General features: G+C 36.4%; 1 protein-coding gene across 10 annotated transcripts in view; it reads left to right on the top strand.

The window, feature by feature from the left end:
• Positions 1 to 22,103, top strand: part of Senp6 (SUMO specific peptidase 6) — a 113,259-nt gene that overhangs the window by 78,806 nt on the left and 12,350 nt on the right. For all 10 annotated transcript variants that reach the window (XM_087207580.1, XM_013065221.3, XM_021243795.2 and 7 more), the window contains 5 exons: positions 1,435 to 1,544; positions 1,655 to 1,771; positions 8,455 to 8,574; positions 10,012 to 10,104; positions 19,284 to 19,699. In XM_087207580.1, coding sequence (XP_087063706.1) covers positions 1,435 to 1,544; positions 1,655 to 1,771; positions 8,455 to 8,574; positions 10,012 to 10,104; positions 19,284 to 19,699 — 856 coding nt within the window. The remainder of the gene's footprint in view (positions 1 to 1,434; positions 1,545 to 1,654; positions 1,772 to 8,454; positions 8,575 to 10,011; positions 10,105 to 19,283; positions 19,700 to 22,103) is intronic.

Raw genomic sequence — 22,103 nt, 5'->3', positions numbered from 1 at the left:
ATGATTGGGGCCGGAGATTTGGCTTAGTGGTTCCAGCGCCTGCCTCAAAAGTGCAAGGTCCTGAGTTCAATCCCCGGTACCAAAAAAAAAAAAAAAAAATTAATGATGGCCAAGCTGAGTGGCACATTAATCCCAGTTCTTCAGAAGGATGAGGCAGGAGTATTACAAGTTTAGGGCAACTTAGAAAGACGCTGTCTCAGAATGGCTGGGGATGTAGCTCGGTGTTACAGTGCCCCTGGGTTGGATCCCAGTTGAAATAAAAAATAAAAAAGATGGATAAGTTTTAGAAGCATTTTTAGTTCCTCTTCACACTCTGTTCTTTTGTCTTCCTTTTCTCTCATCCTTTTAATTTACACCCCACTCCCTACACATATATGTGTGTGTCTCTGTGTGTGTGTGTGTGTGTGTGTGTGTGTGTGCGCTTTGACATTCACATTGTTGCCCTGTGTCTTAGATTTACAGGAATTTTGTCATTTGTGGATGGTGTGATATATTTATAGTTGATGTGTACATAGTTGAAAACTTGGGAACTAAAAAAATATCTATTGTTTGAATTTGTCAAAATATGTATCCAGCTATATAGAATCTTCTCAAATATTTAAGTGTGAAACAAAGGCCAGAGTACTACCATAGCTGCTGAATTTTTCTGACTTTATCGGGTATAAACCTCAGCCTGGCTTACAACTTAGAAATGTGGCTGTGCAAGGCACAATCTTGATAGTTGAACAAAGCATCACACACAGTTCATGGATTAGGGAAAAGGCAGAAGGAGAAAGGAGACTCATTCTCCTTTTGCAGAGTTGTAGGTGGGAGATAATGCCAGAGGAAGAAAAGAGTAGGTGAAGCCTTAAATCATCTGTGATGGACTCAGATTTCAATAGAACGCTCTTCCCTGTAAAGACCCTCTGCTTAATTTACTAGTATAAATTACTACTGAAACTCAGTAGACAGTGTCCCTTAACCTCTGCCCCCACATCCCGTGATTAACTGATTTAGGTAGCTCTCTACTGCTAGGAGAAAAATATCACTTTGATTTTTTAAATGTTCCTTGAATCTTACTAGCAGAATCTAATAAGGAATAGTAGAAATCTCATGGCAGTAAGTCACTGGAAAACCATTATTAACATTTTTGGGGGAGAATATCATCTGAAAGCTACAGAAAGTGGCCCTTGGTCCTGCCTTTTTGTCATTTTTTATTTGTTAAATATGCATCCTCGTGCCAGGCATTTAGCTCAGTGGCACCGCGCCTGCCTCGCAAGCACAAGGGTCCTGAGTTCCATCCCCGTACCCCCCCCCAAAAAAAAATCATGTATCCTTTGCTAGATTCATATTTTTAATTCTTTCTATTTGAAAAGCTTTCTATGCTTTGCCCTTGATCTTTTTATAGAACATTTTCCTAATCTTGTGAATTAATACCTTAATTTCCTTTACCAGATGTCCTTTGAATCTAAAATACAACTTAGAAACAAACGGGAATTCCAGTTTTTTGATGATGAGGAAGAATCTGGAGAAAGTCATACCATCTTCATTGGGCCTGTGGAAAAGTGAGAGAATTCTTTCACATTTGCAATACTTTAAAGCTTTGTCTGTATTTCCTTCCATTTAGTTACATAGATACATAAAGCCTTATTTATTTGCTTTTTTTTTATTATAGGTTGATAGTGTATCCACCACCTCCTTCTAAGGGGGGCATCTCTGTTACTAATGAAGACCTACACTGTCTAAGTGAAGGAGAATTTTTAAATGATGTTATTATAGACTTTTACTTGAAGTAAGTTACTTTTCTGCTCACCTTCTAACACATTTTTAACAAAAATCTTTAACATTCCAACATACGTTTTTGTTTTCTAAAGTTAAATTATTTGGATTTTTAATTTAATCATTGCCACTTCCTGTGTGACGTCTGATAAATTATTTAATCTGTCCATACCTATTTCCAAATTTTAAAAGTGAAAGTAGTATCTAAAAGTATTGTAAGAATTAAATGAGGTAGTGCGTGTCAGGTATAGGCAAAATGCCCAGCAGGTAGAAAGTTTTCCTAAATAGTAGCTTATCTTTGCTTTTACTGGTTTATGCTATAAAATAGGCATGCATATGAAACAGAACAGAATGTAGCATCATTATATTCATTGCTGTCTAGTTTGTTTCAGTGTATTTCAGAAAACAGTGTTTAAAACATGGTTGTGGAGACCTGCTGAATTGATTTTTATAGCCTACTAGTGATTTTACCTGGCTGTTTGGGGAAAGCAGATGAAATTTTCATCAGAGAAATAGTAATTATAGTTGAATTTCTTTAAGGCTATTTTGGTAGGCATGTGCATTTTGAAAGTCTTAATGGGAGATCATTTAAGGAAATGCAGGTGATTGAAGAATCCCAATTAACATTTTTCTTGGAGTGAAGAAGAAACGATAAGATATTTTATGAGTAAGAGTTGCATGGCACATAGCATTAGGACTCCAGAACTGGTTAAATGGATGCCAGATAACTGAGTTTTCTGGCTCATAAGACCTGGTAAAAAACATTGGAAATATGGTTTCGGCGCCTGCCTTGCAAGCACAAGGTCCCGAGTTTGATCCCCAGTACCAGAAAAAAGTTGGGACAGACTAAAGCAGTAGTGCAAAAGCAGAACAGACTTGGGTGGGGAGGGGATAAGTTCCCTTTTAGATATCTGTGTTAGAGCCAAAAAAAAAAAAAATGGACTGTTCCAATACACAGTTGAATATATAGTTCGGGCAGCCATGTCCAACCTGTAACTTGCCACCCTCCCCCTTCATCTTTTTTGAGTGACAAGGAATTGTCATAGGCCACAAGTAAAATACATAATATTGTTAAAGAATGTATATGTAACAATGCTTTCTTTAAAAAAAAAATTTTTATTATAAATTTTAAAAGGGGAGGAAAAGGCAGGCCACAGGATTTACACAGCTAGAGGTTGGTTGAATTCTGAACTGAAGATACATCAATCTAGGAAGGTTTATTTTATAAGTAATTTTAATTGTAAGAATGAATGGAATTGCTTAAGTAGGGATATAGAAAAATAGCTATAAGCACAGGCCCTGTAGAGTAGATTTTAAGATATAATAGAGGAGTTTAAAAGTCTCATGAATAATTTTCAAAGTAGGAAGAGAAATTCAGAGGATGGTGTCATAAAATTGTGGAAAGGATGAGCTTTGATGAAGGCTATATATTCATTAGTAGTGGTTCAGTAGAGGTGAAAGGCAGATAAAGACTAATAATAACTGTCAAGTCACAGTTACTGTACACAGAGCCTTGATGAGTCAGTCCTTGGCAGTATCAAGTCAGTCCTCCCTTCAGTGGAGGCCTTTCACAGGCAGCCAACGGTAACAAGTGCTTCTGGACAATTTGCACTTCCACTGCTGCCTAACACTAAAGTGTAGTGCCAGAGGAAGCTACCAGAACACAAGAAAATAAGATCCAGAATCTTAATATTCAGGATGTCCAGACTGCAATTGAAAAGTCACTTTTCTTACCAAGAATCAAAAAATCTTCAATTGAAAGGCAATAGACATCAACACCCAGGAGACAACAGATATCTGTATTGTCTGACAAAAGATTTTAAAACATTCATCATAAAAATGCTTTAATGAACCCTGTGACCACTTAGGAAACAAATGAAAGCATGAAAAAATAAAAAGAAGAAACAGTGGCAATTTTAGAACTAAAAATACAAAAGCTGAAATAATAACTTGAGTAGGTGAGCTCAGAAGCAGAGTGAGGGGACAAAGGAAAGGATCAGTGACCTGCCTACAAAAAACTCAACTTCAGATATAATGAACTGAATAGGCTGGAAGGGACAGGATGGAAAAAGACAGACTATACAAACATTACTTTAAAAAATGCAAGATCGCAGGCACAAGGTCGTGAGTTCGATCCCCTGTACAAAAAAAATGCAAGGGTTACTATATTAGTATCTGATAAACATCTAAGTAAACTACCAATAAAAGAGACATTATATAGCAAGAAAGGAGTGATACAGAAAGAAACAGCAATCCTACATTTATTTATACCATACAGTAGAGCCATAAATATGTGAAGCAGAAACTAGTAGACATAAAGCTATGAAATATGTGAAACAAAAACTGGTAGGCTTAAAAGGGGGAAAAAAGACAAATCCATAGATATAATTGGAGATGTCAGTACTCTTTTAAGAGTTGATACAGGACAGAGTTCCTCGCAGCACTGGAACGCTTTGCTCGTGGCGCTCTCTCTCTATAAAGTTGTTGTTGCGTGGGTGGAGGAAGATGGCATTGGGAGGTGGTTGGCTGTAGCGCTGCGGAGAGACTCCCTCCGCCTTTTCCTGGCCTGGTTCCGCAGTCCGCGGGGGCTGGGGGTTCACAACCCGAGGCTGGGGACAGCGACACTGAAGGAGAGGACATTTTCACTGGCGCCGCGGCGGCCAGTAAGCCCCAGTCTCCAAAGAGAACTGCATCCTTACTTCCCATCAACACTGGCTCCAAAATGGCATTCATAAGGAACAAGACCAAGAGCCACAAGATCTCTTTGCAGATGCCACAGTGGAACTATCCCTGGACAGCACACAAAATAATCAGAAGGTCACAGCCAAAACACTCATTTCTCTGCCTCCACAAGAAGCCACAAATTCTTCTAAGTCCCAGCCAAACTATGACGAGCTAGAGGAAGAACAAGAGGATCAATTTGATTTGACAGTTGGTATTACTGATCCTGAGAAGATTGTTCATCATAGAATTCAACAATAGATTCCTTGCTATACCTAACTTCACACAAATGACTGCATCAGAATTTAGGCCCCAAGATCTCATCTTATTAAAAAGCTTCTGCACTGCAAAAGAAACCACCAACAGAGCTAACAGACAACGTACAATATGGGAAAAAAGTTTTAGCAGCTGTACCTCAGACAAAGGACTACTATCTAGAATATATAAAGAATTGAAAAAAATCAGATCCCCAAATTCAAAGACCCAGTTCAAAAATGGGCATCTGAAATGAACAGACATTTCTCAGACAAGGAAGTAAAAGCAGCAAACAAATATATGAAAAAATGTTCAACATCACTGGTCAGTCGAGAGATGCAGATGAAAACAACCCTGAGATTCCACCTCACCCCAGAAAGAATGGCTGCTATCAAGAAATCAATGAATAACATGCTGGTGGGGTTGTGGGGAGAAAGGAACCCTTCTCCATTGTTGTTGGGAGTGCAGACTGGTGCAACCACTGTGGAAATCAGTATGGAGATACCTCAAAGAACTAGGACTAGAGGTCCCATTTGACCCAGCTATTCCCCTGGTGGGTATCTTCCCCAAAGAATGAAAAGAATCATACCACAGCGATATATGTGCGCCCATGTTCATAGCGGCACAGTTTGTAATAGCTACCATCAACTGGAAACTGGATAAAGAAAATGTGCTTTTTTTATAAAATGGAGTACTACTCAGCCATAAAGAATGAAAAACTAGAGTCATTTATAGCTAAATGGATGCATATCGAGGCCATACTCTTAAGTGAAATAAATAGGACACACGTGTAAATACCGAATAGTTTCTCTACTGTGAGAAACTGATAGTGTAAACAAGGGTTAAAATGATTAAAATGAATAATTGATAATTTAAAATAGGAAAAAGGGTCCAAAGACGAAGGAGTGAAGGGAAGGGAAGGGGAAAGGAAAAGAGGGAAAGGAAAAACTATGAGAAAAGAAAAGAAAAATGGAAATGAAATCTGTCTAAATAGGGAAGGGCAGAAGGGGTGAAGGGCGCACAGGTAATGGGGGAAAAATAAGAACCAAGATATATCATGTACAGGTACAAACACCCAATGATAAATGTAAATGAATTGTATACCTAAAATGTACCAATAAAAGAACTAAAAATTAAGAGTTGATATAGGACAATTAGAAAATCAGTAGGATATACAAGAACTCAACATCACCATCAACCAATAGAATTTACTTCATATCAGGAAGTCATATATTCCTATTCAGGTTAACTGTACTCACTTTTCAAGAACACAGTTTTTCCTTTTGAAGATTTAATGGTAATGGAGTATGCTTTAGTGAAATAAAATGTATCATGTGCTGTCCAACAAAAGAAACGGCCCTAGATTTATACCCCTAACTTTGTAAGACCCCTTGGAACCTAACATGCGTTCAAGGACAAATTCAAAGAAAGCTCTTCATCTCTTAATTGCTAGATGAAAAGATGATATTTGGTGCTGGGGCTGTAGCTCAGTGGTAGAGCACTTTCTTATCATGTGTGAGGCCCTGGGTTCATCCCCAGCACACACACGCACACACACACGCACACACACACACACACACACACACAAAACTGTGTTTCACATAAATGGCCAATAAGAATATGAAAAGATGCCCACCATAACTAATCATCAGAGAAATGCAAACCAAAACCATAATATGATATCACTGCATGCCATAAGGATGGCTATTATCAAAAAAAGAAAAAGAGCAAGTATTAGCAAGAATGAATAAATTTGATTGTGGTTGATAGTATTATGAAATAATGCAGCCACTATAGAAAATAATATGGAGGTTCCTCAGAAAATTAAAAATAGAACTGCCACATGATCCAGCAATCTCACTGCTACATAAATATCCAAAAGAAGGGAAAGCAAGGTCTTGAAAACATACTTACGTACCCATATTCATAGCAGCACTATTCATAATAGCTAAGATATGGAAACCACTCTACTGTCCATTGATGTATAAATAAGCAAATTGTGGTACTGTATATACATATAATAGAATATTCTCATAAGGGAAGGAAATCCCATCATATACTACAGTAACCTGGATATGAACCTTGAGGTCACTGTGCTAACTGAACCTTGAGGTCACTGTGCTAACTGAAATAAGTTAGTCATGAAAAGACAAATGTGTGATTTCACAGATATGAGATTAGTCAAATTCATAGAGACAAAAAAATAGAATTATTGGTTGCCAGAGAGTAAGAGACAGGAGAAGGGAGTCTGTGAATTTAGAGTTTCACTTTTACAAGATGCGAAAGTTCTGGAAACCTTCTGTACAACAATGTAAAATGTGTTTAGGATGATAAATTTTATGTTTTTATTATAATGCTAAAATGTTATCTCAGTCCACATGTATATACTGTACTACCTTGAAACCCAAGTACCAAAAAGCCCATGGTGAACATATAGAACAACATTGCTATGGGAAGGAATATTCCATGAATGTCAAATAGGCCAGTTGGGTTGATCTTTCAGTTATTGAGAAGGGTTATTGAAATCGCCAACCAGGATTATGAATTTGTTTTCCTCCTTTCAAATCTATCAGTTTGTGAAGCCAATGTATTTTGAAACTTGGGTACATATTTCTTCTTGAAGAATTTACCCCTCTATAATTACATAGTTTATCTCTTACTCTTTGGTAATCGTCCTGGTTTGTTAGTCTGTATTTTGTTCAGTCTTTATATTTATTTATTTGTTTATTTGTATACCTGAAGTTGAAGTCATGCATTTTTTTTTTTTTTTTTTTGGTACCAGGGATTGAACTTGCAACCTTGCACTTGCAAGACAGGCAGCGGAACCACTGACCTAAATCCCTGGCCCAGTTATGTATTTGGTTTTAGTTTTGTCTGTTTTATACTGAAACAGTCTGTACTTTTTACCTTACACTAGAGATTTTATTACTTCTTTATCCTTATTTTGTTTTCAGGAAGCCACTCATATTTTATAGTTAGAATTATAAAGCAAATTATTATAAAACAAATAATAGAAAAGGTGTGAATTTATTTATATGAAGTATAGTCAGTTTTTTAAATCACATTACTTTTTAAATTGATTAAAATTCATTTTGATAAAAATTTGATTATCACTGTACTTATTCAGTTCACTTTTATAAAGTAGCCATTGTAGTTTGAGCTAGCAAAAATAGTGTGGTTCCTCTTTTTTATGGTATAACCCCTGAATTTAAAGCTAGCTCACTACATACTCTGTTCTTAGTGTATTATTGTAGAAATCAACAATTTAGGCTGGGCATGGTGGTGCATACCTATAATCCCAGTACTCAGGAGGCTGAGGCAGGAAGATTGCTGTGAGTTTGAGGCCAGCCAGGGCTCCATAGTGAGTTGAAGGCAAGCCTGAACTACACGAGACCCTGTTTCAAAAAAAAAAAAAAAGAAATCAGCAATTTATTCAGTGTCCTGGACTGAAGGTAATCTGATAATTATCATTGTCAAGAGTATGAAGTAGGGCCAGGGATTTAGCTCAGTGGCACCGCCACCTGCCTTGCAAGCACAAGGTCCTGAGTTCGATCCCTGGTACTGGGGCAGAGAGAATATGAAGTAAATTTTGTCAATAACTTCTTTCGTTGCTAAGGAATAGAGATTTCTGGTAGCCAAATAAATATTTCATCACTACCTGTTTTTAATATAAAGTCAACTGTTACAACCCTTATATTGGAATTATTTTTGCTTAAATAGATATTTGGTGCTTGAAAAACTGAAGAAAGAAGAAGCTGACCGAATTCATATATTTAGTTCTTTTTTCTACAAACGCCTTAATCAGAGAGAGAGGAGAAATCATGAAACAACTAATCTGTCGTAAGTCAGACCCAGAAAATATTTAACAGATGTAGTAAGCCACTAAAGATTAATTTAGTGAAAAATATCACTTAACAGTTCTCCTTCAGTATCCGTGGGTGATGGGTTCCATAGTTCCTCAGCTCCACAGTTAGATACCCAAATTTCTAGATGCTCATTGTCTGGGTACAAGATGGCATAACCTATGGGCATCCTTTTTATATCTTAAATCATCTCTAGATTACGCGGAATACAATGTAAATGCCATTAAGTAGTTGTTATATTGTGTTCTTCAAGAGTAATAACAAAGAAAATAATCTGTACATGTTCAGTGCAGATGGCAGGGTTTTTCCTGCAAATATTTTCTATCTTCAGTTGAATTCATGGATTCATGAATTGGCTTAATGAAGGGCCAGCAGTATTTGAAAGAAAACACTGATCTTTGTGGTTAACTTGCTTCTATCTTAAATTCTAAAAGCCAGTAAGCGAATATTCCACATTAATCGGATTAATTTTCATTTTTCACAAATTCATGTTCAGCTACCTTAAATAATCTTCACTAGTTTTAGGGTGTAATTGAAGAGATCATGTATTTATATAAGGCAACTTCATTTAGTTCTAATGCTTTTTTGCTAAAAGAGTATAATTCATAACATTCTAATATCGCCAGAACTCCTGGAATTTATAAATGTTAGAGGTTTAAAATTTAGACTAGAACAGTGTTTTCCAACAATGACTGATTTTTTTTTTTAGAAATTACTTAGCGGAACCTGTGAATCTGTACTTTTAAAAAGCTCTTTTGGATGATTCTTCTCAGACAAGTTAAGGAAATAATGTTCTGCATGTCACACAATGGCTCTCCATACAGTAATAGAATCTAGCTCTAACACTTGCTGATGATTGGTCAAAATATGCACAATAGTTGGTACCTTTTCTTCTGACTACCATTAAATGTCTTGAATTGATGGTTGCTGTGCATGATATAAATAATATTTTCTACTATTTCAGCAGTTTCTAATTTTGCATCTTTAATAGTCATTGATTTTTGGCCAGTGCTCATAATCTACCCTGCTTCACCTACCGTCAGATAATGTTTACTTTTCCTGGTCTCTTCTCCTTAGTTAGAATAAATCTTGGTCTGATACACCTCTCGGTATATTGCTAGTACCAATTCTGCAGGAATTTTAAAAAAAAAAAAAAATTGTAGAGAAATCCAGGCAAGAAAATCCCTGGGACCCCTAGAATATAGTAAAAATTAAATATCTCTCCTCCAGATTCAATGATGGGCGGTTCTATGCTGTCCTAGTTTAAGAAGTTGTATTCTCTTTTTCCGTCTTGTTAAACCATCTTATATAACCATTTGAGCATTTGTATCTGAATTTTCATAATTTATAAATCACTGCATGTAAGCTAAAATAAAGATTTTCAGTAGCTTATAATTTATCTCTTTCTTAACAGAATACAACAAAAACGACATGGGAGAGTAAAAACGTGGACCCGGCATGTAGATATTTTTGAGAAGGATTTTATTTTTGTACCTCTTAATGAAGCGTGAGTAAGAATGTAAATGTGATAGTTTTTTTTTAATGTGTTTATGAGGTGAAGCATTCACTTTAAAAATACTTTGTTGGAATTTTTATATGTAGTGAATATGCTGTTTTATGAAAATTAATGCAGTTTCCTAGTGAACCATGTAAGGTTCTTAACTTTGCAAACAGAAAACCAGATCCCTTTCTAATTTCATTTTTTTAAGTCAGTGTAGAATAAAGTCATTACTGGGGTATAGGCCCAGAAATATGCCCATATTCCCAGCTACTCAGAAGGCTGAGGCAGAAAGATTGCAAGTTCGAGGCCACCCTGGGCAACTTAGTATGATGCTGTCTCAGTATGAAAGAGCTGAGAGTTTAACTAAGCACTCCCTGCATTCAGTCCCGTGTGTGTGTGTGTGTGTGTGTGTGTGTGTGTGTGTGTGTGTGTGTGTGTATGTGTGTGTATGGGCAGGGAGGATTAAACAAAACAACTGATGCTGGTGGTCTAGAAAATATTCTGTAGGAAAGGTTACTTTGCTCAAAAATAAGATTTAGTGACATAGAAGAATTTGCTTGATTGATTAATTCTTTGTTTGTTTTTTTGAGACACAGTCTCACTATGTAACCCAGGCTGGCCTTGAATTTGCGGCGATCCTCCTGCCTCAGCCTCATGGGTGCTGGGGTTATAGGCATGCACTCCCATGCTCAGCTGAATATTGAGTTTAAAACATTCTTTTTGCCTTTAACCAAAAGGGAGAAATTTGGCTAGATTTGTGCCATTTGCTAAAATTGAAAGCTTTGCTGACTGCTTTCCGTAAAACCATTTTCTAAGTAAATGGAGATGTTTAAATATTTTTTATTACTCCCTCCTAGGACTACGAGTAACATCCTAAAATCTTTTTAAGTTTTATTTTTTGTTTTATTTTCCTGTACCCTCCAACCAAAGACCACTAAGAATATACCTGTAGTTGGACAACTTGGGTTTATTTCATCAAGGGACATCATACTCCATTGCAACTGGAGTCTCTCAGTAAAAGAGTGATTTAGGGCCAGAGATTTAGCTCAGTGGTTCCACCACCTGCCTTGCAAGCGGAAGGTCCCAAGTTCAATCCCCAGTACCAAAAAAAAAAAAAGAGAGAGAGACTGATTTAAGGGAGAGTCTCTGGTGGCAGTGATCTGCTTGGGTAGAGAAGTAGCATTCATACAATGAGGCAGGATGATCACAAGTTCAAACCTATCCTGTAAAACTTATCAAGAGCCTTGTCTTAAAATAAAAAAGAGCTGGGATATAGCTCAGTGCAAAGGCCCTGAGTTCAATCCCCATTGCTGCCCCCCTCCCAGTAGCATTCGTTTGTTCAGCAAAAGAGGGAGATATTTGGTATTTTGTGGGTTGCATTGTGGCTTAATGTCCTTTGTTTAGATAAATTACAGAATGGATTTACTTTGTCTCATTTTTATCATGATTGTAGTAATTTTGAGGTTAGTATTCTATGAGATTATGTTTAATAAGCCTAACTGTCCCAGGCTACCTTCTGAATGTGCTCCCCCTCCCCTATGAAACAGAAATTCACACTGTAAGATGGTCAAACACTTACTTAAAAAGTGTTTTAGTGCCATATCCCTGTAATCCCAGCTGCTGGCAAAGATAAGACAGGAGGATGTCTAGAGCCTAGGATTCTGAGGTCATCTTTGTCATCAACATGGTGAGATTTTGTCCAAAAGAAAAAAAATCATGTTTTAGGAGTTAGGAGTGTAGCACAGTGGTAGAGCATTTATTATCATGCACAAGGCCTTGGGTTCCATCCCTAGCACTGCAAAAAATAAAGAAAATAAAAATTACGAGACCTGCATTCTTCACTTTTTCTGTCAAAGATAGATAACCTAGGTCAAAACAGTAGTAATGCCTATAAAGTATAATTTCTCCAAGCTATATATTTTTAAGTCTTAGTGTCGTAATAGAATTTAAAGCTGAAGTTTCAATTTCTTCGTTTTCCCTAAAATAAGATTTCTTGAAATGTATTTATTATATAATGTGAGCTCCCTACTAGGTGAAAGAGAAGAAAGCTGTTTTGGGAGGAAAGAATTATAGAAATTCAAAACAAAAATGTAAGTTGAGGTACACACACATTAGGGATAGAGTCACATGCCTCTCAGTCACTGTGCATATGGATGGAAGCAGCCAGTGGTACTCGTTTTCTTCATGGGAGGTGAGGAAGAACAGTAATGGGAGTCCAGGACAGGATCTGCCATCGGGTGCACTGTTTAAAGATGGGAAGATAGGGGGCCCGGGATTTAGCTCAGTGGTTCCAGCGCCTGCCTTGCAAGCGCAAGGTCCTAAATTTGATCCCTGGTACCAAAAAAAAGAAAAAAAATTCTATAAAGATGGGAAGTTAGTCAGCAAGTCATGAGGTCTTGGTTTGCTTTTTAAAAAGGTAAAGCCAGGGGCTGGGGATTTAGCTCAGTGGCACTGCGCCTGCCTCGCAATCGCAAGGTCAAGTTCGATCCCTGGTACCGCCCCCCAAAAATTAAATAAATAGGTAAAGCCAAAAATATTTATATTCCACAAATTTTATTGGATAGGCTGCCATGTATTTGTTATCTGTTTTATCTTCTGAGGATGCTAATTTTTAATTTGCATTTATAAACTTTATTAGAAACTATCACAGTAATTGCCTAAGAGCACATATTTGATACTTGGATATAATCCATCATAAGTGATATTGCCTACTTTAGCATCTTCTATTGGTGATTTAAAGTTAATGTAGCTGATATTAAAATGGTTCATAAAAGGAAAACTCTTATTCTTTGACATTGGAAGTGATCATCTGATTCAGCTTTCCCCTTTCAGCCAGGAAAAAAATAAAATGGGATTTTTCCTGGTTTTTTAAGTGAGGCAGCAAAAAATGTATGGCTCATCCATATTGACATTATTAAGAAATGTTAAAGCTGGTTGTTGCGGGGCATATCTATAATCCCAGCCCTCTAGGAGGGTGAGACAAGAGGATCACAAGTTCCAGCCCAACCTGGAAAATTTATTTAGCAAGTTCTTGTTTTAATATTTAAAATGATCCCCAGTACCACAAACAAACAAAGCAATTTAAAAAAGGGATGAGAATACAGTTCAGTGCCAGGACCCTAGGTTCAATCTCCAGTACTGCCCACCCCCCAAAAAGAGAAATTTTAAAAACATACTGAGGTAGCTACAGCTTTGAGAATCACTATATAATGCCATATTTTATCAGTTTTGGGTTTTTTTTGGTACCGGGGATCGAACTCGGGTCTTTGCGCTTGCGCAGCAGGCAACGAAATCACTGAGCTAAATCCCTGGCCCTTTTATCAGTTTTTAAAACAATTTTTCCATATTTCTAAAATTGAGATGTGACTTAATAAGCTGTGTCTCAGAGTCGATGAAATGAGGAAATTGGTGTGTTCTTTCTCCTACCCCAGCTTGACCTAAGTCCATTGTATACTGAGAATTAATAATTAAGAACAAGAAAGAAGAATCATCCATCCACCTGGCCTTACAATACTGAGGATAAAACCTGTCTTCATGACCTTTGTATTGGGTGCTGTCAGATAAAGAGAGAGTTCTGTTTCTTAGTACTACAGTAGCTTGCAGATATTCTAACACTTTGCAGAAATAGGAATGTGGAATAATTTGTATCTGTCAATATGTTTATTTTTTTTCTTTCAGCAGTTATTTGTTGAATCCCTACCACATGACAGATACTGTGTGACTAACAAGCTGACATCTATAGCCTGTCCACTGTCTCCTGCATGTAACTTTATGCCTAGTAAATAATAGGTCCTTAAAAATTTTTGTTAGTTTAATGAATATTAGCTAAGACTGTGCAGCTTCTTATTTGTGGCCCATACTTTATGTTGGAAGCTGTATGTTTGGTATGTTTTTAAAATAATGCCTTGCCAAAAAAAAAAAAAATCTTAAAATGCAGTGAGTAAAGACAGAAAAAAGGCAAAGATATATGAAGTTATAAATTAAGATATTAGTTATGAAGGTATCAAAAGGAATGACAAAAATAAAGGAGGTGACTGATTTTTATAAAAATTGTCAGGGAAAACATTTAGGTAACATCAAAGGCATAAAAGGCAGTCTTATCATTTCCAAGAGTCAGAGGTACGGAATTTGTGTGTGAACAAGTATGAGAGCTGAAGGTAAGAAAAACCTTATCAAGGAGGAACTAGTCATTATATCTTGAGTAGAAAGCAGACATAAGAGAGGCTTGAGACAAATGAGACAGGATTGTTTAGAACTAGTAGAACCTAATAAGTAATCCTAAGAGAAATAGGAAGTCATTCTGTTTTTATAATTTTTTCTAATAACATAAAAAATCTACAGTATTAATGTAATTTTATATTTAGAATAGTATATAACACCAACTAGTACCAACCCAGAACCTGAAACACTTTGGGTAATTTGGATATATTTGTGAGTTTCTCCCCTGTCCTATCATTCCACCTATTTCTCACAAGTTAAAAATGTACATGGAGGGCTGGGGATTTAGCTCAGTGGTTCCAGCGCCTGCCTTGCAAGTGCAAGGTCCTGAGTTCGATCTCCGGTACCCAAAAAAAAAAAAATGTACATGGATTTATTTCTTGCCTTTTGAAAACTGCTTTTTTAAAATGTCATGTATGAGCTGGGCATGGTGGTACACATGCCTGTAATCCCGGCACTGGAGAGGCTGAGGCAGGAGGATTGCTGTGAGTTCAAGGCCAGCTTAAACTACACAGCAGGACCCTGTCTCAGGAGGAAAAAAAAAAAAAGCCATATGTAGGATACTTAAATAATTTTTTGATTTTGCTTATACCACTTATTATGTTTCCAAGATTCATTCTGGGCATTTTTTGGCATTTAAATTATGAATATATTCCAATTAAGTTTCATTAGTTCACCAGTGGTAATTAAATATATTAGCTTTGGGGCTGGGGATTTAGCTCAGTGGTTTGGCTGCCTGCTGTGCAAGTGCAAGGACCCAAGTTCAATCCCTGGTACCAAAAAAATAATAATAAATAAATATATATATATTAGCTTTATATTACTTAATAGCAAATTATCACCAACTTAGTTGTTTAAAAAAGCATGACTTGTTTTCCTGTAGTAGATCAGAAGTCTAGGGAGAATATGATTGGATTTTCTGCTCAGGATTCAGCAATACTGAAGTACGTATGTTGGCTAGCTGCATTTTCTTTTTTTTTTCACTTTCATTTGGAGGAGTCCTCTTTCAAGCTTATTTGGGTTGTTAGAATTCATTCCTTGTAATTGTAGGGCTTAGGGCCCCATTTTTTGGTAGTTGTCTGTTCCTACTGGTCGCTCAGATACTAGCATGTGGCTCTATTATAGTATGCTAGTCTGCCTCTTCATATCAGTGGGCAGATCTCTTTGTCCCCACTTAAAATCAATTTCTCCCTCCCTTCTTCGGGACACACACACACACACCACACACACACACACACACACACACACGTGCGCACTGTCCTGAACCCATGCCCTATCACTGAGCCACATCCCCAGCCCATTCTTTTTTTCTTATTTTTGTACTTTTGCAGTATGCAATAAAACACATTTGTCATGTGGGAATTTATATATATATATATATGTTCCACCTTGAGTCTTTTTCTACTTTCCTTCCCCTCCCTCCTGTCTCCCCATCCCCAGATGCCCTTCCCATCCTTCAGAGAATCAACTCTTGGATTCATTGATCCTTTCTAATTTTTCTTAGTCTCAGTTTCATTCTTTTTCCTCTAGGACCTTGAGATGCATCACTTTGTTATTTATTGGGATTGCTCTGTTCTTTTATGTTTGCATTTACAACTATAGCTTTCCCTCTTAGAACAGCTTTCATTGTGTCCTATAGGTTTTGGTGTGTTGTGCTTTCATTGTGATTTGATTCTAGGAATTTTTCATTTCTTCCCTGATTATTTCTGTGATCCATTGATTGTTCAATAACATTTAATCTCCATGTGTGTGTGTAGTTTCTGTGATCTCTTTTGCTGTTCATTTCTAGTTTCATTTTGCTGTGATCCAGTGGTACACAGGGTATTCTTTTGTATTTAAGCATTCTATGTGGTCTGTTTTGAAAAAGTTCTGTGTGCTGTTGAGAAAAATATGTGTTCTATTATTGTTGGATGAAACATTCTTTAGATACCCATTAAGTCCGTTTGTCACTGGTGTGGTATAACTCTAAGATTTCTTTGTTGATATTTTTGTCTGGTTAACCTGTCTGATTGTGAGAGTGAGGGGCCATGGATTTAGCTCAGTGGCACCGCGCCTGCCTTGCAAGTGCAAGGTCCTGTGTTCAATCTCCAGTACCGCAAAAAAGAAAAAACATTTCCTACTCTGATTGTGAGAGTGAAGGGCTGAAGTCCCCTTCTATGAATGTATTGGTTTCTGCCTGTCCTTTTAAGTCCAGGAGTTACGCCTTCATGCAGTTGGATATACTGACACTTGGTGCTTTGGATCATTGACATGAAGAGTTACTGTTGTAAGGTGTTTATTGAATCGTGTCATTGCATTATTTTTTTAGTGCTGATTATTTTTTTTCCTTTAGTTTTACTACTGTCTCACTTAGATATGTCATTTCTTTTGGACTCTCGGGTGCTTTTGGCCTGTGTCTATCTAGGATTCCCTTAAGTATTTTCTGCAATGCTGAATTAATGATCGTGTACTTAGGTTGTCTTTATCCTTGAAAGTCTTTACCTCTCTGTTGATTTTTGAAGGCTAGTTTCTCAGGATATAAAAGTCTGGATTGACAACTCTTTTGTTTTAGGGCTTGAGAAACTTCTCCCCAAGTTCTTACGGCTTTCAGATTTGTGCTGAGAAATCTAGTTATTCTGATAGAAATGATAGGTTATTTGCTCTTTTTCTCCAACAGCTTTTAGTTTTTTGTCATTTTGTTGAATTTCTGAAATTTTTATTATGATGCATCTTAAAGATATTATATTCTGGTTGTAGCTCTCTGGGGTTCTATATCCCCCTTATACTTGGATATTGATGAATTCTTTCCCTAGATTTGGGAAGTTTTCTGCTCTGATTTCAGTGAATACATTTTTTATTCCTTTTTGAGTCATCATCTGATTTTTTCATTATTCCTGTAATTCTTATGTTTTTAGTTTTTAGTCATCTAGCAGCAATTGGATCCTGCTTGTTCTCTTGTAGTTTTTAGCATATCATTTTTATGATCCGCTGCATCCACCTTGTCCTAAGTTTCTGAAACTGTCATTGTATTGTCACATCTGCCACCCATGCTTTCTATAGAATTTTTCCTATGTTGTATTTCTGCTCTCTTTCTTTTCATAATTTCTAATTCTTTACCAAACTGTTTGTTCATATCTTATATTGTCTTGTTTAACTGGGTTAGTTTATTGTTTCCGCAAGCTAGTTGCACATTTTACTTATAAAATCCTCTACATGATTAATAAAATCTTTACGCTCACTAAATGTCTTTTGAATTTGGTTATGTGTTTCTTCTTTGAGCTCAACAAACATTTTCAAGTTCTTTGCAGCTTCCTGCATTTCAGTTTCCATTGGGGAAGTTAAGGGTTTTAGGATATATCTGTTGCCTTACTTTTTCATATTTGTCATTTCTGTGGTGCAGATTGAAGATCAGTTAGGGTAGAAACACTGTCACTACTGTGGAGGTATCTTTAGTTAAAAATCTGTTACTCTGTGTTGTGTTCTTGTGTTTATGTATTGATGTTTGTGTCCCTCTTCAACCTACTCAGTGTTATATTTGAGGGCCTCTTAATATCCAACTTTTTTCAGGGGGCTTCATCCTCAGCACCACACAGAAGTGGAGAAAATGAACCACAGTCTTGTTGATAATACAGAGACAAACTAGACATTGGCATACCATAAAAACCAATTAATAGCAATAACTATCCTACCACTGGCAGTAGTGAAGAAATCAGTAATGGTAATAGCGATAGAGTCAAAGACAAAGTAGATATTGGCATATATAAGAACTAGTGAAAGCTACCACTGTACCACCCTTAACAATAGAGAAAAGATCTGCAATAATAATGATATAGACACAAAGGCCTACCAAATATTGACGTACAGTAAATAGCTACTAAATGTGACAGTTATCCCACCATTAACAACAGAACAGCCTTCAGGAATAGTAGCATAGAGTCAACTAAATGTCTAAAAATTAATGCAGATTAATAGTAATATTAAAATGGGGGTAGAAAAAGGGAAAAATGAAAAGTAAAATTTGAAAAAGAATAGGAAAGTGAGGAAGAGGAGAGAAAAGTGAGATAAAGAATCCAATTAAGAATAAAAGAGTTAACAGAAGTAGGTAAAGGTAAATTTAAAAAAACAAAATGAAAGGGAAGGAAAAATAGGAAGGTATTAACCACTATGGTAGAGTGACCCCCAAAACTTTCTAGTGTAGTTCTATGCTGGGAGTAGCTCAGTCTCAAAAAATTTAACTTCTTCCCAAAATGGCTCCTGATTAAACATCCCAAATAAGGCAGGCACTGCAGTGAATTTCTTCTCTATCTCTAGCCTGCTGTATACAAAGAGTAACTTTCAGAGTAAAATCCCATACTGTATTTACTGTGGAGTAACGTGCCCTTTTCTTAGGGCAAGCTCTGTCGGCCATTCCATTTTTTGTCCTGGGTCTGCCGACCCTGACTGAGCTTACCTTGTGTTAGCAAACAGGACCTCCTTCCCAGCAGCCAGGATTTGTCCCAGACCACTTCCTTTCTTTCACTTCCTTTTCTGTTTCTCTGATTTCTAGTTTTCTTGTCAGCTCTTGATTTCCAGAGCTGTTCCTTTTTTCTTTGGTAATTTGTTTTTCAAGTGTCCCAATTCCAGATCCTGGAACAGCTGTGAAATGCTGCCTTTTCTCCTCCCTACTTTATTAATAATAAAAACAGACATTATTAAAGTAAAAATAATAATAATAAAAACAGTTTTGCAGATTTGTTTTCAAAGTGAATGAAGGCAATATAATTCTAACAGAAATTATGTTCTTCTTAAGTACTGTATTATAAATAAGTTCTGTTAATCAGCAATCAAATGAAGTAAGAACAATTATAAACAATTTGAGAATTGGGGAAAATGAAGCATTGTTAGTAAATTTTTCACAAAAGCTTTAGAGCAAACATTTCAATTAATATTTATTGCCAATTACAACTACCTTTTCTAATATATTTAGTAGTTTCATTTGTTTTTTACAGTGCACACTGGTTTTTGGCTGTTGTTTGTTTCCCTGGCTTAGAAAAACCAAAGTATGAACCTAATCCTCATTACCATGAAAATGCAGTCATACAAAAAAATTCAATTGTAGAAGACAGTTGTATTTCTTCTTCTGCCAATGAAATGGACAGTTGTTCACAGAATTCTTCTGCCAAGCCTGTCATTAAGAAGGTGCTAAACAAAAAGCATTGCCTAGCTGTAACTGACTCAAGTGCTGGACAGGAAGAAAGCAACCTTTGTGATCGGAGAAACATATGCAGTGTGAAAAAAGTAAATCCTATTGCAAGTGAAAATGAAGAGTCAAATAAAAGAGAATCTTCATGCCAGAAAGTTGTTGATAGGACTAAAAGTGAAAATGGCCTACAGGATGAATGTTTAAATTCTATACATCATCCAGGTATGTACCTATGTGTTTTGAAGGAAAAGAAGAATTTCAAATCAGAACTTTTAAAAGATTATACAGTTTTTTGAAGGTCAAGTTTATTAAGGTATAATTTACTTACAGTAACATTCACTCATGGGTATTTCTTGAGTTGTAATTGTTCACAGTCATGTAATGATTACCACAACAATTTCAAACCTTTGTATCACTCTAAAAAAAGCCTTTTTGCCTCTTTTGCAGTCAATCTTTTCCCTTTATCCCTAAAAATGAAATTTTAAAAATGCAGTGCAGGTTGAACATTCCTAGTCTGAAAATCCAAAATGCCTCAAAATCTGCTTCAGCCACCACTGTTACACTATAAGTAGAAAATTCTACACCTGACTTCATGTGACAAATTGCAATCAAAATGCAGACACACTAAAAATGTGTGACATTACCTTTGGGCTATGTGTGTGAGATGAATGTGAAACAAATGAATTTTATATTTAGACTTGGGACCCATTTCCAAGATACTCATATATTCTAAAATCTGAAAAACGAAGGAATTCCAGTTGCATACATTTCAGATAAGGGATATTCACCCTGTACATGATTTACATTTTCCATTTATGAGAACTTGGATCTCCCCCAATTGAGAATTAAACTCAGGACCTTGCACTTGCCAGGCAGGCCCACTGCCACTGAGCTACATCCCAGCCCTTGGATTTATTTTTGTACTCCGAATAAATAGTTGCATGGTCTTAGATCCATAAAGCAGATAAATTTCAGTGTTCTCAATATACAGATTGGTAAAGAGAGTACAGCTGGCCAGAAGCAGAAATCAGTCCTTTCTCCTCTAAGCAGTTAAGGCTTGAATCCTCTTTTCTCATTGTCCTTCACTGTTCTCAGTACGAAGGACACTACTCTAACTACTGCTTTTTTGATTCTCCTTCATCTCTAATAGACTAGTTTTCCTTGAATCAGTTTCTATTTCTAGCTACTCTTATAGAAATACAATTTTCTCTTAAAATCCTTCAATTTAATATCAAATCAGTTGTACAGTTTTTTTCTCCAAACCACAAATAAAATAGTTTACTCTCCATACCCTGATTTGAACAATACATAATGTGTCATGTATCAAAACATGACCGAGATACCCCCTAAATATGTACAAGGTTGGGGGGGGGTTGTTTTGCAGTACTGGGGATCAACCCTAGAGCCTTATGCACGTTAGGTAAGTGCTCTACCAATGAACTACATTCTCAGCCCCCAAAATATGTACAAGTATTGTATGTCAGTTGAAAAAAAAATTGTCTACTTTTTTAAACTATAGCATGCTGTAGTATGTGGCTTATGCAAACTTAATAAGCTCTGAATAGATTTAACACATTTTCTTTGGATGAAAAGAGTTAGTATAGACCATAGAAAAAAATATGTGGATTCAGAAAGAACCCATTGAAAATTATGAATACTGAACAAACTCTTGATACTACTCCCAGCTTATATGATTTTAGTGGGTCAGGAAGCTATTGTGCTCTTGTAAGAGTATTTTGATTTGTTACCCATACTAAGTTGCATGAAGGTGTAATTAGCCCTAGAGTGATGATCTTTAGAGATATGAGGTAATAGTGTTAGCAGATAGAGCAAACAAAGTTCATCAAAGACCACATCGATGCTGTTTCCATTCTGTTTCATTAGGACATAGAATACAACAAACAGAATAGGTAATCAACATTTGCCTGTAATTTTTTTAACTTTAGTATTTTAATACTTGAGTAAGAAAAAAACTAATCATTTGTATAGCATCTCCAGAACAATAAAATCTATAAAGTTAGATCAGTGACTGCTTAGGTCTTTTGGGGGCCGAGGAAAGGAGGTGATGGGAATGTGGGGAGAAATAAAGAATATGAAATTTATTCTTTTTGCAGTTGTAAAAACGATTGTGGGAGATGAGGATATAGCTCAGTGATAAGCACTTGCCTAGAATGTGTGAGGCTCTAGGTTCCATTGTGAGCTCTGAAAAAAAAGTGATGATAGTTATAAACAGATGTGAATATACATTTATCCTTAGAGGATTGGTTTCAGAACCTCTTCTCCCCTCAGGAATACCAAACTCCATGGATGCTCAAGGTCCGTAGAAATAAATGACATAATATTTGCATATAGGCCCGGGGATTTAGCTCAGTGGTTTTGCTGCCTGCTGCACAAGCACAAGGACCCGAGTTTGATCCCCAGCACCAAAAAAAAAAATTTGTGTATAAGCTGCGCACATCCTCTCATATACTAAAGCATTTGTGGATTACTTGTATTACCTGATACAATGTAAATTCTATGTGCATAGTTGTTCTACTATATTATTTATGGAGTAACTAATGACAAGAGAAGAGTGTACACATTTAGTACAGATTTTTTCAAATATTTTCGATACATAGTTTTTGAA

Source organism: Heterocephalus glaber, unplaced genomic scaffold (genome assembly GCF_053883595.1).
Source record: "Heterocephalus glaber isolate CG9 unplaced genomic scaffold, H.glaber_assembly_v1.0 deba00000818, whole genome shotgun sequence".
Classification (NCBI taxonomy): domain Eukaryota; kingdom Metazoa; phylum Chordata; class Mammalia; order Rodentia; family Bathyergidae; genus Heterocephalus; species Heterocephalus glaber.
Note: the sequence above shows the minus strand (reverse complement) of the source record. Positions and strands in the feature narration are given on the sequence as shown.